Below are 16,715 nucleotides of genomic sequence, written 5' to 3' on the forward strand. Positions count from 1 at the left end.
AGGTCCCGTCTGCCCGCAGGTCCAAGGCTCCGGGGGTGGGGGCGGGGAGCGGGTGATCAGGGCTGGTGCATGAGGGCCTCTGACGTTAGGACTCCTCAGGGCACAGGAGGGTCCGGCTGGGCTTGGGTCCCAGAGGAAGATTGAGGGGACAGACGGCGGCAGCAGACTTCACGGGCCTGTCACCAGACCGGTTCCCTCAGTGCCCCCACACTGAACTCCCCAAAAGCGAGACTGAGACCGCTAAGGTCCTTGGTGATGCGGCCACAGGGCATGCAGGTGTCCTCCGAGCTGGACGTCTGGGCCCCGGTCACCCTCTGGGAAGCAGAGGGGGTGCAGGTGCCAGTTTGGGACAGGGAGAGCAAGAGCCCCCAGGGCTGTCATCCCACGAGGTGGCGACCCCGTCACCAGGCACGGCCTCCTGGACAGACAGCCTCTGCCGGGGACCCCTCCCTGCGCCGTCGACTCAGCGTGCTGGTGCGCTCAGCAAGTTCAGGGGCGCGCTGAGCCCTGCTCTGGCCTCAGCTCAGCCGCAGCAAGAGCCACCAAGTTCACGGGCCTACCCATTTTGTGTTCAGCCAGCGGGCCCCCCACAGCAGGGGAGCCTGGACCCCGCCGGTCCTCCAGCTCAGAGTGGCCTCAGCATTCGCCACTGCTCTGACCTTCCGGAGCAGCCAGGCCTGCCAGGCAGCCCAGGGCCACCTGGGGCCCCAACCCGACCCAGGCTGAGGGACAGGCGTCCCTGGCCCACCTGCCGGAGGGGCCTGGAAGGGCCCGGCCAGCGTCTGACCAGGGAAGTTAGAACTGAAGTAGCACATGGCTGTTCCGAGAGGGGCCACCTGCTTGCTGTCCTTGACACTGCCAGGGCTGACGCATAGCCCGGAAACGCATTAAATGGCAGGGCCGGGACAACCAGGCGTGGAACAGCAAGGCCACGCACCAGGGCCGAGCTGTCACCTGTGACAGCCTTATTCCCGGCCCAGCCCCCATCCCCAATGGCCTGGGAGGACCTACCACACAGCTCTGGGCCCAGGGGACCCAGCCCCATGTGCCAGGCCAACTCTCACCTCGGTCACCGTGGCTCCCGCCTGAGGCTGCCAAGGGCCCTGTCCCCTCCCCATATGGGCTGTGGGGCGGAAGGACAAGGGAGGGGAGATGCCAGCCGGCTGGGAGCGAAGCCGCCAGGCCTGTTGAAGCCAGCGGGGCAGGAACACGGCAGGAGGAAGCTTGGCCCGGGCCTGCGGAGGCCTGCCAAGACGCCAGCCCTGCCTCCGTGGAGCGTGCCGCGTGGGGGAGGGGGCTCTGCCACCCCAGACTCCTCCCTGCAGAGAGCCCCGCAGGGCCCCCCACCCCAGCCAGGACCCGACAGCACCCGCAAGTCCTTCCAGACCACATGCTCAGTGATCACGGTGACGATGAGCAGCAAACCTGAGAGGGACGAGGGGCAGGCCTGGGGATGGGCGGCTCCCCAAAGGGCTGGGCCCGAGAGCCCCAGCCCCTCTCTTCCCGGGCCGGACAGACCCTCCCACCCGGCTCAGTCCCTCCGCAACCAAGAGCCCCTAACACAGGAGGAAAATATCGAGGCCCCTCCGGGACCTCCGAAGATCCCCCCAAAATCATTCTGAGGCCACCTGACGAGGGTTTCTGCTGGACAGGTAGATAGCGAAGCAGACACTCCCCCCTACCTGGGCCCCTGGGTGCAGCCGCACTGGCCCCACACGGGCCTTCGCTCTGTGCTTCAGTTCAGCTTGAATGAGGGGGTTCTGGTGCAGGTTGGAGGGGGTTCCGTTCCGCTTGAATGAGGGGCGGGGGATTCCCTTCCGGGCCTGGGCCTTGGGCACATGTGTGGAGACCCACCGCGGACACCTTTTCCTGGGATCTCCCCGCCTCCGGGCGAACTCAGGAGAGAAGAGGGTCAGTCTAGTCACCAAGGCCGGTGGGCTCCTGCTTAGTCAGGCGAAAGCCAACAAGTTCTGGCAGCTACACGAACATCCGGGCCTCCGGCCGCCCAGGGCCACCGCCTTGGCCAGGTCTGGTCCCCTGGGGGGGCCAGGATGAGTTCCTGAAAGGCGGCTGAGTGTTCGGGGAAGATGCAGCCGCTGGGGCTGCATCCACGTGGGGGTCCCCACCAGCCCGGGGCTCTGGTGGGACCAGGGCCGGGCGCTAGGAGCCCTCGCGGAAGCTGTGGATCTGCGTGGAGTACTTGTGCAGGTGGCCGGCGGGCTGGGACTCGGCGGCAGCCAGCACGCCCCCGGCCGCCGCCTGCTGCTGTTGCTGCTGCTGCTGCTGCTGGTAGTGCTGGTAGAGCTTAGGGCCCGGCCCGTCCAGGCCCGGGAGGCGACCGCTGGACATGGTCAGGATGGTGGCCGTCAGCGACTTGATGTAGTTCTTGGCCAGCGTGAGGGTCTCGATCTTGGAGAGCTTCTTGTCGGCGCGCACGTGGGGGATGACCTCGCGCAGCGCCTGGAAGGCGTTGTTCAGCGTGTGCATGCGCTGCCGCTCCCGCTCGTTGCTCTCCAGCCGCCGCTGGATGCTGCTCTCCCGCCGGCCCGCCGCCCCCGCCGGCGCCTGCCGCCGGCGCCCGCCCTCGGCCCGGGCCCCCTGCTTCTGCGCTGTCCTGCTCCGCAGGCTCCTGGCCAGCTGGGCCCCCGAGTCCGGCGGGGCCCTGTCGGGGGTCTGATCCCCTGGGGTGGCCTCTGTGCTCTGCGCAGCCACCCGGCGCCTGGGGGGCCGCGCCTTGGTCTTCATGGTTCCAGACCGGTTATCCCAGGGGGTGAAGGCTCTGAGGGGGGTGGTGTTTGGAGCTGAAATCCAGAACACAAGCCACCCTGAGGTCACTCGGCAGGCCCGTGGACACTCAGGACAGCTACCCATGGCGGCCTCCTGGCCTCACAATCGCCGCTGACCACCTGGTGCACAGGGAGTTACCCCAGGGAGCCCCGAGCCGACCCCCCACCCCCACCATGCCCCTGGCTGATCTCATGCTGACCCCTCAGACCTTTCCCTTGCCTGGTGGGCCCCTCGCCCCCCAGTTGAGGCATCCTGACCCCTGGACTTGTCTCTGGCCCCGTGCTCCTCACTGCCCCCACCCCTGGGGGCTCCCGAGCTTAGGTGGCCTTGGCCACTCTGCTCAGGCCACCCACACACACCGCACCATCCTGGCTCAGGAGAGCCCTCTGCCTCCTGTTTGCCCTGATGGGCTGGCACTGATTCCGGCCACCACATCACATCACGTACAGGGACGACATTGGGGCCGGAACTGCTGTGGTCACGGGTGGGCAGGGTCCAGACCCATGGGTCCGGACAGTGGCGGGGGCCTGTAGGCGACCCCCCAGGCTAACCTGTGGATGGTCCCAGTCAGGGCTCCCACCCAGGTTTCCCCCAGACCACACGCGGCCCTGACCCTGGGTCCTCTCCCCACGGCTCGCCGCACCCGCGACCCCTGCCTCATTACCTGGGGATCCGCGGCCGCACTCACCAGGGCTGCCCACGGGGGACAAGGACACGTCGCTTTAGCTGCCCCAGGCGGGGCCGCGGCCACATGTAAATGAGCCCGCGGGGCGGGGCCGGGGCGGGGCGGGGCCTGCAGGGGAGGGACGCACCTGTGGCCGGGGCCGCTCCCCCACTCCCGCCCCGCAGCCCCGACCACGGCTGGGGAGACTGGGGCTTCCCCGCGGGCTCTGCGCGGAGAGGTAGCCCGGGACCGCACCTGGTCTTGGGGTTAAAGCTCAAAACACGTGGCGTCAGAATTAGCGGAAAAGGCGTTTTGTAATCATGCTCGCGTTTCTTAAACGGGCAGCGGTCGCGTCTCCCAAGGGCAGTGCTCCGTTCGGGCGGACCTGGCCGTGCCCCGGACTCGGTCCGCGTGCGAGGGGGCGGCGCCCCGCCCCGCGGGGCCTGCGTGCGAGTGCGAGCCGCGGTTTAGGCCTCCAGGGGCAGCGAGCTCAACCGGGCCGTGCCGCCCACGCGCTCCCCTGACTCGCACCCGCGCCCTGCCTCGGTGTCCTCCCCGCTTACAGGAGCATTATTACAAGGTGTTACAGGCACCTGGCTCCGGGGGCCTGTGGGCTGGTAGGGCGCCCGGGAGCCACGTGCGCCCGGCTCCCGAGCACTGGGTCCTGCCCCGCAGAAGCCGGGGCCGCGCGGCCGGCTCTGCAGCCCGGGCTGGCGCCAGGAGTAGCCGGTCTCGCCAAAGCCTGTTAGGCTCTCGGCAGCTCGGACCCGGGGAGCAAGGGACAGCGTGCGGGTGGGGGGCGGGGGGGCCGAGGTCCACTCGGGGCAGAGACAGGCTGGCTTAGAGCTCATTCGATGCGGGGCCTCGGGAATGAAAACGCTTCTGAAACTCCCCAGGGGCAAAGGCCTCGGGCTACAGGCGCGCCAGCAGCCGCCCCAGCGCCGCACGCAGGTTTGGCTTCCCGGGGTCCTCGGGCGCGGGGGCAGGTCCGCCATGGGGACCTGCATCTGGAGACCAGGGCGGTGCCGGGCCACCCCCCACCCAGGGCCCTCAGTGTGGAAAAACACGGAATAAACGTAGCAACCGAGTTTATAAATATATAACTATATTTATTTTGAATATTAAATAGTTTTTAAATTACAAGCAATTTATTGAATCACACTATGCATCGATATACAGTAAAAATCTTACAATTAAAAATGTACACAAGTTAAACTGAAAGTCCATGACTGTTACACTGCCGTGAATATAACCCTTACACCGTACAGCAGGGAGACCTCGCAGGGGTGGCCGCCCGGGTCCTGTCCTGTCCGCCGCGGAACCGGCCCGTGGTGCGCGGGTCCCGCCTGCGCCTGCGCGCAGCTGAACCGAGGCGAGTTCAAGCCATTCACGGAACAGGCTGTTGGGAAGGCAATACTGTCGCCCCCCCCCGGGCCCCCCCCCCCCCACGAGTTTGCTCCCGCGCTGCAGAGAACTCGCTTTGCTGACGGTCAGAGCCCGAGCCCGCCCCGTCGCAACTCGGACGTCATTGGAGACTCTGCACCGCCCTTCCCGCTTAAGGCCGCTTCCCGCAGGGCCGTAGGGCCGTAGGGCCTGCGCCTCCGAGGCCCGGAGCCTAACCCGGTTCCTGCCCACCTGGGCCTCAGGACAAACACGCAGCGAGTCACCCGGCCCTCGCCCCGCGAGCACCCCGTGGGAAGGAATACTGGAGGGAAGAGGTTTCCAGAGGCCTTTTCCGGCAGCAAGACAGAGTCTTCTCTCGGGTGGGCCGGTCTCCACGGGAACAGCCGCCAGCGCGGGGAGGGACCTGAGCGCGTCGGTCCTTACTGTGCTGGCTGAGCTGCTCCACCAGCAGGGCAGGACGGGCGGCTTCTCCCCCAGACCCTCGTCCAGGGTTCAGAAGGGTTTGGGGAGCGCTGCGTCTCCCCTTCTGGCTTGCCCCAGAGTCATTTGGTAACACAAATTAGCATCTAGCTGGGAAGGAAATGAAGGTTACATAATTTTTATTACAGGATTTAAAATACGTAAACTCCACCAAAGCAGGACTGATCGAAACCTGAAGAGACGCTCCAAGGGAGGCCAGGAGCGGTCCCCGGGAGCCAGGGACTTCGGGTCTCAGCGTGTGGCCCAGAGAACCCAGGGACGTATTTCGCTGCATGACTTGTGAGGGGAGTGCCACTTGAAAACCCATCACCGATATACCGGCTGAGAAAAAGAACTGAAACGACAGAGCACATGCTGACATTTCAAAAACGGGCTGGAAAATTTAATGTACATAATTTATTTCTTGTGTATTGCTTGAGATTTCGAAAGAACATGTTCACTTACATGTTTATTATAAATATAAATTCCTCCCTACCATGCACCCCACAGGGATATCTACTACTTCAGCCCACCCCCAACGCAACGTATAAAAATGCTTTTCTTGGCAATTAATTATGAGTGATATGTACTTAAAATAAATTAAAATGGGAATTATGTTGTTAAAATCTCCTGAATTGTAGTGAAAAATGGACAACCCCAAATACCAAATTTATCCTGAGCTGACTGTATTAACAAGACTATATATTCTATGGATCTGCTTGATTTTGGTCGTTAAATCTGAACCTCTTAAATCTATACTTTAAAAAAAACCAGTATAACTGCCTCATTTCCTCTCTAAACCAAGCTGGTAGTTAGATGTAAAAATTCAGAAAGCTCAGGAAGTCTCCATAGTAAGAAATTCAGAGTTTGGCAATTTGGCAAAACCACCGTCTAATGGCCCCGTTAACTTCCCAATGTGCCCGGCACAGGGTCCAGCCCCCGGTGCTGCCCCCCGCCTGGTGCTCCGTGCTCACAGCAAGTGGAGGAAAGGGGGCCGGTTCTCCATTCTGAATTTTCTTGCTCAGAAAAGTTATTGCTAGTATCAAAAGTTAGTAGAATGAACCAGAATTGGTAATGAAGGTCAACTTCACCATGGAAACTGGAGCCAGCATTCGCATTTGCATCTCGTCCGACGCCCAGCTCCGGTGACACACCACGTGGCCCCTGAGGCCGGGAGAGTCAGGCCAGGGCCCGCGCAGTCGGGAGAGCATGTCAGCACCAGAGGACACCCAGGGGAGGGGCACGCACGGGGCCCGCAGCCCTGGCCTCGCGAGCACACGCCACCGCCCTCAGCACAGCGCTGCCACGCGGCTCAACGCAGAGCTCGAGGACTCCGGGAAGAGGGGACCAGCACTGTGAGGCTGCACCGCGCACGCTCGGCCCCTTTCCGAGCGAGGGCAGAACCTGGTGCTTAATGCAGAAGGGAGGGTCCGTGCGGTGCACCCGGGGGGCGTCGGGGTGTGCGGCCCTGCAGGGCTGCCCAGTTCCAGCCGGGAAGACATGCCAGCAGCAGAGGCCCCCACCTCTGCCCCGTGTCCCTCCTTCTCAGCTGTAGGAGGGACGGTGCCCCCGGGCCGCAGAAACCAGCCACCTGTCTGACTCGGAGAGGTTCTGAGGGCAAAATTCAGTGTGGGGGTGATTAAAGGCTCAGCCCCTCAGGCGGAGCTTCTACAAACAGAATCGATCACACCACTCTGCACCCCCGAGCCCTCTGGGGGGCAGGAGGTCCGAGGAGGACACTGAAGCCACCGCTAGAGACTCCGGGGGACAGCGCACTGGGAGGGGAGGTGCCTCTGGGCTCCCCACCCCTCCGCCCCGGGGGAGGGGCACGGAGCTCTGGGATGTACCACCTTCGATTTTTACCACAGGGGTTTAAGGAAACTGGGGAGCGGGGTGGGAGAACCACAGGGAGGCTGCAGGGCCCTGGCTCCCCTGAGCGCCTCGCCGGCCGCAGGGAAACCCCTCACGGGAACAGGGCACTCGGGCCTCGGTCGGGCGACAGCAGAGCAGTCCTGTGGGACTCACCAAAAATACTTCCTACGAGGACAGGAGACGCCAACATTCGGGATCCTTCGTCGTTTACGAAAGAGTACCATATGTACAATTTCAACAATTCTAAGGACTGCATACACTCAAAGAATTTAAGCTTTACAAGTACCATGCAGAGCAAACAAACTATAAAACAGAAAAAAAAATCAAACTAGTGGGTAGCACCAGCTTGACCTGCCTTATTTTCCTTGAATAATTTAAGATTCTGTACAGTATCAGGGACTCTTAGAACATTTATCCACAGTGCAATTACAGAAAGCAGTTAGTGATTTCTTTAAAAATAATAAATATGGCTCACTGCTGCCAAGCCCCACCACACGTCCTCCGGGCCCCCGCGCAGGCAGGGCGCACGGGGTGGACGTAGAGGACCCCGCGTGGAGTCGGGAAACAGCCGGGAGCCCCCGGTTCCCCACGCGCCCGAGCAGGGCCAGCCCTCCCCAAGGACGGCCAGAGCCCGAGTGTCCTGAGCGGGCGAGAACGGCCACCAGGGCAGCAAACTGCGCTGGACAGGACCACGTCTCCCAAGACGGGCTTCCTGCGTGGGCCCTGGGCACAGACCCGGCACCCTCTCCACCGTCCAAGTCCTTCTCCCTGCCCCGTCTCAGCAGGTGTCCCACGCTCGGCGCTGCCCGGCTGGCAGTGCAGGACCGCTGCCCGGGGAGCAGCCTGGGGCCCGAGAGTGCGTCCGCGTCCATCTAATCTTTTTCTCCGTCTTCACTGCTTCCTGTGGAGGACAGAGCAAGCAACGCTGTGTTTAAAGTGATCGCCACAGATAAAAATAGCCCGGCCAGCACCTGACCCGTGCTGCAGAAAAGGGAACCAAAGCCGCCAGGGCGGCCGCCCACCACCTGCCGGGCCCTGTGTGTTCTCGCCGGGCAGCCGTCCCTGCCAGGCTCGCAAACACATCTGCGGGGCTCCCACGCTGGGTCAATATCACGACCCAGGGCACGGGGGAAGCCAGCTCTGACTGGCACACATCTGCCCCCCGACGGGGCGGCAGGTCACGGGCACTATCTAATCGGCACAATTAAGCGCGGCACAAACACAAGCAAGAGCTCTTTATGTTTCCCAGTTATTGTTTGCTCTGCAAACTTCAAGTGACAAAATGTGCCTATTAACTTTTATCTTCCGATCTGGTTACGGGGAGAAAAGGGCCCATGCGTGCAGATGATAGCACTTCGGATGGGCCCCGCCCCGGCCTGCCGCCCCGGCCTTCTGTGCCGTGTGAAAGCCGGGCCTTAACAGCAAGGCCACCAGTCCTGGGAAGGACCGGGGCGCCTCTGGGCTCGATCCCCAGACCAGGCCCAAGTGTGCTCGAGGGTATGAGCTTTGCAAAGACCTACTTCTCTAGGGGAGAAGGAGCGGGAGGTGGGGGCGGGGGACTGACAGCAAGAGGGGAAAAACAGAGAGGAGAAGGCAGCCCCCCTCGGGGATGAGCCCTGCCTTTGCCCGGGCTGCCCAGCCCAGCAGGGCGGGGGGGCGCCTACGGGGGGCACCAAGCTCGTGGAGTGACAGTGGGGGGCGCCTACGGGGGGCACCAAGCTCGTGGAGTGACAGTGGCCCCGAGAGCACACTGTCGAGGCGGTTAGAGCTTCACGAAGAATTCTTTCTACTCCACCCACCCAGGAGGGCGCCAGATCGGCACCCACTCAAGCACAGCGGGACGGGCTCCAGGCCCAGCACCCCAGCACCCCTCACCTCCTGGCTCGATGTCCGAGTCGGTCAGGTGCGTCAGAGAGAAGCTGGCGATGCTGGCGGGAGAGATGGAGAACCTGGAGTACGGCACCGCGTGGGGCCAGCTCTGCTCCGCGCCCCGGGGCGGCGGCGGCGGCGAGAAGTACTTGGACGTCTGCAGAGAGGGCTTGGGACCCAGCAGGTTGCTCGTCGTCCTCGCCACGAAAGGGTCTGGGGAGAAGTCGTCATCCCACTCAAAGCCTCCGCCTGCAGGAGCAAAACAAGACCCCCCTCGCCTCTGACGGTTCGGGGCAGCGTGGAGCGCAAACACACAGGTGCGCCCCGCAGGCCAGCAGACACCGCTCGGCCCGGCAGCTGGCGGGGCTGCTGCCCGCGTCACGGGGTCGTTTACAGCAGTGTCTGCCGTCACCTGCAAGGGGTTCACGTGACTCGCCACGCGCTCTTGTTGGTGTGTTCAAAACCCGCCTGTGAAGTACAGTACCTTCTTCGTCGGTGGAACTCTCCGAGTTCACGCACCTGCCCAGGCAGGGCGAGCCTGACGCCGGCGCGGGGCCGCCCCGCTCCGGGCCGTGTGCCTCTGCTCCGCAGTGTCCCAGCTCTTTGGTGGGGGTCTCCTGGAAAGCCAAGCAGAAAGCCCATCAGCAGGCGCCAGCTCCCGGAGCCCGCCGGGGTACGCCGCCGCAGGCCACGGCGCGTCTGACCGACTGGCTGTCAACGCTCCTCTCAGAGCGGGTGGCCCCGGTCCTGGAGGCGGGGTAGGAGCACGCAGCTCCGAAGCCGAGGCAGAGAGCTCGGAGCAGCTGCTCGGAGCCTGAGAAGTCAACAGTAGCAAGGAGGCCGGCTGCGGAAGGAGGCCAGAATTCAAGGACACCGAACCGAACCAGCAGTGAACTTGACCTCCCCACCATAGCCCCTGGCCTGGACTCCTGAACCTGTCCAGTGCATGCGCCACCCACTGGCCGGACTGGACCCTGGGGCAGGGGTCCCCCAACAGCTCCAGTCTCACAGCTTCACCGTGCTGTTCCGGGTCCCACCCGCCGCCAGGCATGGCTTGGAGGCGAGCTGGGAGCTCAGAACCAGCTCCGTGGGGCTGCCGCTCTGCGTGCCTCGCTCTCCGCTGTACCCCGGGTATGTTCGGATGCCCTGGGCCTTCCCTTTTCGGTCCTCCGGCCGGAAAGCCGGGACTCGGGCCACCCCACCACGCCGCACACCTCCTGCAGCTCTGCAGCAGGGGCACAGGGCGGGAAAGGAGCACCTGGGGGCCCTGGCCAGGTGGCTCGGTTGGTTGGGGTGTCATCCCCATACAGCAAGGTTTGGGGTTGGATCCCGGAAAGGGCACTTACAGGAAGCAACCAATAAATGCATAAGCGCAACAACAAATCAATGTTTCTCTCTCTTTCTCTTAAAATAACAACAAAAAAAGCATTAGGGTCCCCTCACTCTAACTCTTGGCATCACAGCCCTCCAGGTGGGGAGAACATCCACTCCCCTCACGAGCACAGGCACCTGCCCCCCCCATTGCTGCTACCCTGGGACTGCCTGGGGCGGGGAGCAAGAGAAAAGGGGGGACAAAAGGATGCCTTCCCCTCTCTCTGGTGTCAGAAGACCCTTCCTGCTGCTTCTGGAACCAGCACCAACGAGCTTCCGGAGCTGTGCGCCCACCCCGGTGCCCGCTCTGCATTTCAGGCTGTGCTGCATTCACGCCGTGCAGCACACACTCTGAAAGGGAACCGCTCACCCACAGAAGGCTTGACAATGAGCACATTTATACATAATCCGTGGGTCAAAGAGGAAGCTTTGAGAAAAATTAGAAAATATTTTAAAGTGGATGAAAATACAACACTAAAATTTGTGGGATGCAGCTAAAGTGTACGTAGAAAGAAATTTATAACTTTAACTGCTACTGTTAGAAAGAAGAAAGGTCTTAAATCCTAAGCATCTTCCTTAAGAGTCTAGAAAAAGAGCAAAATAAATCTAAAGCAAGTGGAAGCAAAGAAATGATAAGATAAAGCAGAAATCAATAAAATTTTAAAAAATTACAAAGAAAAAACCCTCCATGAAACCAAAAGCAGCTCTTCAAAAAGACCACTGAGTCCCCACAACCCCTTCAGAAACAGGAGAAAGAAAACACGTCCCAACTTATTTTATGAGACCAGCACCGCCATGACACCAAAACCAAGGGCAATGCCAAAACCAGCAACAACGAAATTCACGCCTGACAGAGGACTCGCAGCCAGAATTCACAGCAACGCTCCCAACTCAGAGCGCAGGGAAACCGGGTGGAGAACGGGCAGCAGGTGGCGGACACCACTGATGTGGGCACAGGCACCGCGAACACGCACACGGAACACGTGAGCATGAGACGGGGTGCGCAGCCCCGCCAGCCGGCCGCCGGGAAGGCCACCGCGGCTCCCGACGGGGCGGCCCCGCACCTACTGGAGAGCCGCGCGCGAACCGCGGCCCGGGCAGAGAGAGGCCACGCTCCCCTACACCGCCGGTGGGAGTGGGGCTGGTGCAGCCACTGGGAGAAGAGTGCGTCCCTTGCACATCTACACACACGCACACTCACCACACAACCCAGCAAGCACACCCCGGACGCTCGTCCCCCCAAACGCGGTGTCCACACAGCAGCCCGCACGCCGCTGTCCGAAGGAGCCTTGCCTGTCAGCGGCCCCCAGGGAACACCCAGACTCGCCCTCCGTGGGGGTCGGTTGCCGGCACCTCTGGGCACGCCCCCTACACACACACACGCACACACGCGGCCCAGCAACACGGGGAAGGACTGTCGGCCACGCAGCTGGGACGGACCTCAAAGCAAACCCACGCTGACGGGAAGGGGCCGGCCTGTCCGCATCCTTGGAACGGCACACGGGCCGAAGAGCAGAACCAAGGGGCACGGCGCCGACAGGAGGCCGAGACGGTCTCGGTTCCCAGGACTGACACGAAGGGAGGCGGCTGGCTTTAAGGAGACAAGGGCCAAGGCCTCCCGCACTTCCTCCCGCGCATAAAGGGGCCCCACCCGGAGGCGTCTGTGGCTGAGCTTTACTTACAACCCACTGATTCAAGAGGCAAATTCAAGGACCACAGAGACCAGTCAACGAGTAGTTTATAAAAACCTCTGAGTTACCAGCTGGGTCGTTTTGAAAGAAGGCAAAGCCCGCGCCCGCCTGGGGGCACAGCGGGCCGCCTGCCGTGCGGCAGGGAGGGCAGGGCCACAGGGCTGCTCGGGAGCCGGGCGCCCCAGCGTGCACCCAAGTGCGGGCGCTGCCGCCGCCGACTGCCAGACAGGAAGAGCCGCTCCGTGAAGGGGAGCCGACTGCAGCAGGGCCCCCCCGGGGAGGCGGGAGAGCGCACAGACGCCGCCCCCTAATTCCACGGGAGTTCCCTGCGCAAACGCCGTCTCTGTGTATTCTTGGAGCGGCAACAGCAGCCGCCTGCAGACTTCTCCTCCTTCTTTTTTTTTTGAGTCAGCATAAAGCAACCTGTGGCCTCAGAATGAGAATTAGGAAAACAGAGCACGCTCAATTCCCTCCCACGTTTTGGAATTCTCTGTCGCGCCAACCTGGAGGAAACATACCTGGTCAAACAGATACACCGTGACGTCGTCAAAAAACGTCACGGCCTTCTTGTCTCTCTTCCAGTCCCCCGGCAGCCGGCCCCCGGCAGGAGCGGCCGGGGGCTTCAGCAGGCTGCGCAGGTGCCTCCCGTCCTCGTTGCTGACGACCACGGGCACGGGGTGCTCGGCCTCGTCCCCCGACTCGGAGCTGAGGCTGTGCAGGCTGAAGGCCCGCAGGTCCTCGTCCGAGTCGTCGCTGTTCTCGTCCTCCTCGTCCGCGTCCACCCCGTCCTCGGAGAGGTCGAGCACGCCGGACACGCCGAGCTTCCCCAGGTACTTCCCTTCGACGTCCGGCTCCTTCAGCTTGGGGCCCTCCGGGTGGCCGGGCAGGGGCTTGTCCACCGTCGGGTCGGGCGGGCTGCCGGGGCGCAGGGTGGAGCCGGCGAGGGCAAGGAGCTCGTTGGTGTTGGTCCCGGTGGACACGATCGTGCAGGGGCGCTCCTCCGGCGCCTCCAAGTCCTCGCCGCTGCTCAGCTCCGAGTTCGGCACGCTCGAGGGGCTGCCGGCCCCGTCTGCAGGGGCGGCCAGCTCTCTGGGGACGTGGGTCAGTGCAGGTTCTGGGGCTTCTCCAGACTCCGGGAGACTGGGGTTCTGCAGAGCGGACAGACAGCTTTGGTCTGGCTGCCCATTTTTGGTTTCCAGGCAACTGTCTTTGGCGCCAGGACTTGGCTCTGGGATGACTGGCCCAGGCGGGGGCTGATCTGTCACCAACGCCGAGGCTGACACTGTGGTTCCCGGGACCCCCTCTGATTTCTTATCGGGCTCAGACTCGTTATCTGAGAAGTAGGCAGAGTCTCGGTACGAGCTCTGAGAGCCAGGCGCGGAAGTCTGCGAGGTCACCTCGGTGCTCCTGGGGCCATCGGCTGCGTCGGAGATGACAATGACGGGGTTGGGCGGCAACTCGCCACGCCCGCTGTCGCTCGCCGTGGCCACGTCCGAGGCCGGGGCGCCCTCGGGGGCAGGGTGCAGAGTCCATTCAGGCGACTCCAGGTTCTCTGTCTCATACCCGCTGTCGGCAGGCTTGTCGGGGGGCAGGAGCTTCTGGGGGGACTGGGAGCCCAGAGGACCCAACAGGGCCTCTCGGACGTCCAGCGAGTCCAGCGAGTCCGGGGTCTCCATGGACGGCTCTGACGCGGGAGCGGGGGTTGACGAGCTGTCTTCTAAGAGGCTGTCCTGGCTGGCGGAGTCCGAGGAGAGGGCGGACGCCAAGCCCCCATCTCGTGCAGCGTCTTCACAGTCCGGCTGGTCCAAAGCGCCCGCAGCGCCCGAGCTGCTCCCCGGCAGGCCGCTGCTGGGACGGTCTTCCGACAGCGGCTGGCCCTGCAGGCTCCGTGTCGGTTCCGGGAGACTGCTCCCCACACTCCCTTCACTGGCAAAAACGTCACCCCCCAGACCTGCGTCGCTCTGGGTTCCTCTCGAGGCCTCCTCACGCTGGTGGGCCCGGTCAGGGGGCCCGTGGCCAACACCGGGTGTCGTGGCATCAGCAGAGGGAATTTCATCGGGGACGGTCATAGATTCTAAATTTGTTTCTTGGCAGAGACCGTCGTCATGGATACTGACATCTAAATGCCTGGGCGTGGTTTCTCCCTGCTTCAGGAACACGGCCGGAGGTGCATTGTGAGGTGTCCCTTCCGAGTCGCGGGAGGTGGGAGGGACCTGCAGTTCCGGGGACGACGGCAGTGAGGCGCTCCAAGTGCGGTCCCCGAGCGCCTCGCCTGAGTCTGGGCCCTTCGCGCCCATGCTTCCTCGCAGCCCAGGAAAGCCGGGTTCGTTGTCAGCAAACCGAAGCTCAGGATCTACAGCAGTTCTACATGGAGTTTCTAATACAGCTTCAGTAAAACCAGCGTTTTTAAGTTCCGTGTGAAGATCATTTATCTGTTCTTTGTGAGACAATGAGTCTTTTAGTAAGTTCTTCTCTTGAAGAAATAAAAAGTTTTCTGACAATTCTTGCACATTCAGTGGATCAAAATGATCTTGGTGCATAAGGTTTTCTGAGAAGCAAAGAGGGTCACAGTCAAAAAGCTTATGGGGCTTTTCTTTCTCAAGGCGGCCTGTTATCGCCGAGTCTTTGGGGTCGTCCAAACTTGAGCTTAAAGCGGCTGGTTTAAAGTCGGCTTGAACTCCATTTAGTTCCATTAGGTCAAACATTTTTTGGTGGCTGGGCAGATCCTCCAGTTTGTCAAGATCGTTAAACAGACTGTTGAAAGGGCTCTCGGGGCCCTGGGGAGCACGCACGTCCTCAGGGACGCCGGGATCCCTGGGGTCTGCACTGCTCTGGAAGAAACCCTCATCTGTGCTGGACTCCTCAAACTCAAGGCTCCTGAGGGTCAGAAACGGGGGCGCTGCGCCGCCAGCCCTTTCCGGGGTCTCCATTTCCGTCGTAAGCAGTGCCGGCGGGTAATCGAGCTCCAAGTTGCTACCGCTCTTTTCTTCCAGCTGGATGTAATAGTCACTTCCGACAGAAAGGTTGTGGGCATCGAAAACGGGAACCACGCCGGGGGCTCTCAGGGGGGCCTCCTGGCCACTGCTGTCCTGTTTCCCGGGCCCGGGGTCCGAGAGAGAGCGCTCGAACACCTCCACCGGGAAGAAGATGCTCGTGTAAGACAGGGCTTCGTCCGGGGCGCCCTGGCCGCGCTCGTCGAAGTGGTCGTGCTTCGCGGCCTCCCAGACGTACTCGAAGCTCAGGCCCTGGCTGGTCTCCGTCACGGTGAGGACTTCCTCCATCTCCCGGCCCAGCCGGTCCCTGGCGAAGGGGTCGAGGATCGGGAAGGCGGCGCTGCTGGCGGCGTCCCTGCCGCTGGTGTTGGGCTTCAGGGCGTCCCACTGCTGCTCGAAGCCGGCCTCCGAGTCCCTCTGGCTCTGCACGCGCAGGTAGGTGAGCAGCCTGTGCACGTCCTCGGCCGTGGGCCTCCTCTCCGGCGACAGCCAGCAGAACTGCAGCACCTCGTACCTGGGGGCGCGCGAGAGGCTGTCAGGGGCTGGCGACAGACTGTTTCTAAAACACGGACAGGCTTTGTGAGAACCCCTAACCAACTCGACACCCCCGGAGCTGCTACCCTGGAACCACTGCGGACCACAGGAAGGTGGTTCGCAGTGAGACCCTGTGCGGGAAGAGACGAAGACGTAATACACTGGACCCCGGATTTCTGTCTTCTCCGGCCATTTCCCAGGATCCCTGCAATTCTGCTGCCTGTCATTTGTGCCTCTGGTGTTTACCCAGGGACTTATCTGCGGAGTTCAGAAAGGGATAGTTTTAATAGGCTGTCCTAAGACAGCTGCCGCAGCGCCCTGCGTGGGGAGAACACGCTTCCCTCGCATCTGCAGGTTTTTGCGAGCATCCGCCCGGGCAGAGCTGCTGTAACTGACCTCTGACCACCCCCCCGGAGAGAGCAGCACCGCCGTCTTCTACAGCACACGGTTTCCTCGGGTCGCGGAAGGGGCTGAATGTGGGGGAAGAGGGAAGGAGCCCACAGAAGTGCCGACCGAGAGCCGGGCCCCCCAGGGGCTGGCTGAGCACGGCCACGGCTGCAGCCACGTGCAGACGGGAGACCGAGACAACTTCGAGGCACGAAGTTCGCGGCACACGAGCCGAGTACTCTCGGTGCACGGTCCCAGTGCCTGGGCGGCTGGGCACTGCCTGCCTGCACACGGGGCGCCGGGCCCAGGGGCGGGGCCGGGCGGGCGGGCAGGGGTGTCGAGGCCTGGAGAGAGGTGAACCCGGTCCTAACGGGAAACGGAGTAAGGCTGATCCCAAGGCTCGTGAGGAGGTTTGTTTTGCAAACGTGAACATACATTATGCAAATTAGTCTAACTGCCATTTTAAATATTATTTTTATGCTGTCTTTTTTCTCATGCGTTCGGTATTACTTATATAAACCCTCATCTGAAAATTCCACAATAGCAAACTCCCTTACTGTTGACTTTTCTAATAAGTTTGGACTTCTCATTTTTTTATTGTGCATAATACATAAATTCCTGCTGTTCCGTACAGTTTCCAAAAATAACGCTAATTTGTAAAACTCAATGTTAATTCTAAAAAAC

At 62.1% G+C, this 16,715-nt stretch overlaps 2 protein-coding genes across 3 annotated transcripts in view; both read right to left on the bottom strand.

Moving 5' to 3' along the window:
- Window positions 1–1,777: 1,777 nt before the first annotated feature.
- On the bottom strand, window positions 1,778–3,544 carry BHLHA15 (basic helix-loop-helix family member a15). Of its 2 annotated transcripts, none has more exons than XM_028528789.2 (2): window positions 3,452–3,544; window positions 1,778–2,801 (listed from the first exon to the last, which is right to left on the bottom strand). In XM_028528789.2, the coding sequence occupies exon 2, from the start codon at window positions 2,743–2,745 to the stop codon at window positions 2,161–2,163; it is 585 nt and encodes a 194-aa protein (XP_028384590.1). In that variant the 5' UTR covers window positions 2,746–2,801; window positions 3,452–3,544; the 3' UTR covers window positions 1,778–2,160. The 2 variants fall into 2 exon arrangements, with proteins under 2 accessions (XP_028384590.1, XP_035869921.1); XM_036014028.1 differs by having other exon boundaries at window positions 3,476–3,497.
- A 999-nt stretch (window positions 3,545–4,543) lies between these two features.
- LMTK2 (lemur tyrosine kinase 2) overlaps window positions 4,544–16,715 on the bottom strand; it is a 54,262-nt gene continuing 42,090 nt past the window's right edge. Inside the window, exons 11-14 of the mRNA XM_028528787.2 lie at window positions 12,636–15,624; window positions 9,540–9,672; window positions 9,062–9,304; window positions 4,544–8,087 (exon numbers count right to left, since the gene is read on the bottom strand). Of these exons, the coding sequence (XP_028384588.1) occupies window positions 8,059–8,087; window positions 9,062–9,304; window positions 9,540–9,672; window positions 12,636–15,624 (3,394 nt within the window). The 3' untranslated portion in view covers window positions 4,544–8,058. The remainder of the gene's footprint in view (window positions 8,088–9,061; window positions 9,305–9,539; window positions 9,673–12,635; window positions 15,625–16,715) is intronic.

Source organism: Phyllostomus discolor, chromosome 13 (genome assembly GCF_004126475.2).
Source record: "Phyllostomus discolor isolate MPI-MPIP mPhyDis1 chromosome 13, mPhyDis1.pri.v3, whole genome shotgun sequence".
In the NCBI taxonomy this organism is placed as follows: Eukaryota; Metazoa; Chordata; class Mammalia; order Chiroptera; family Phyllostomidae; genus Phyllostomus; species Phyllostomus discolor.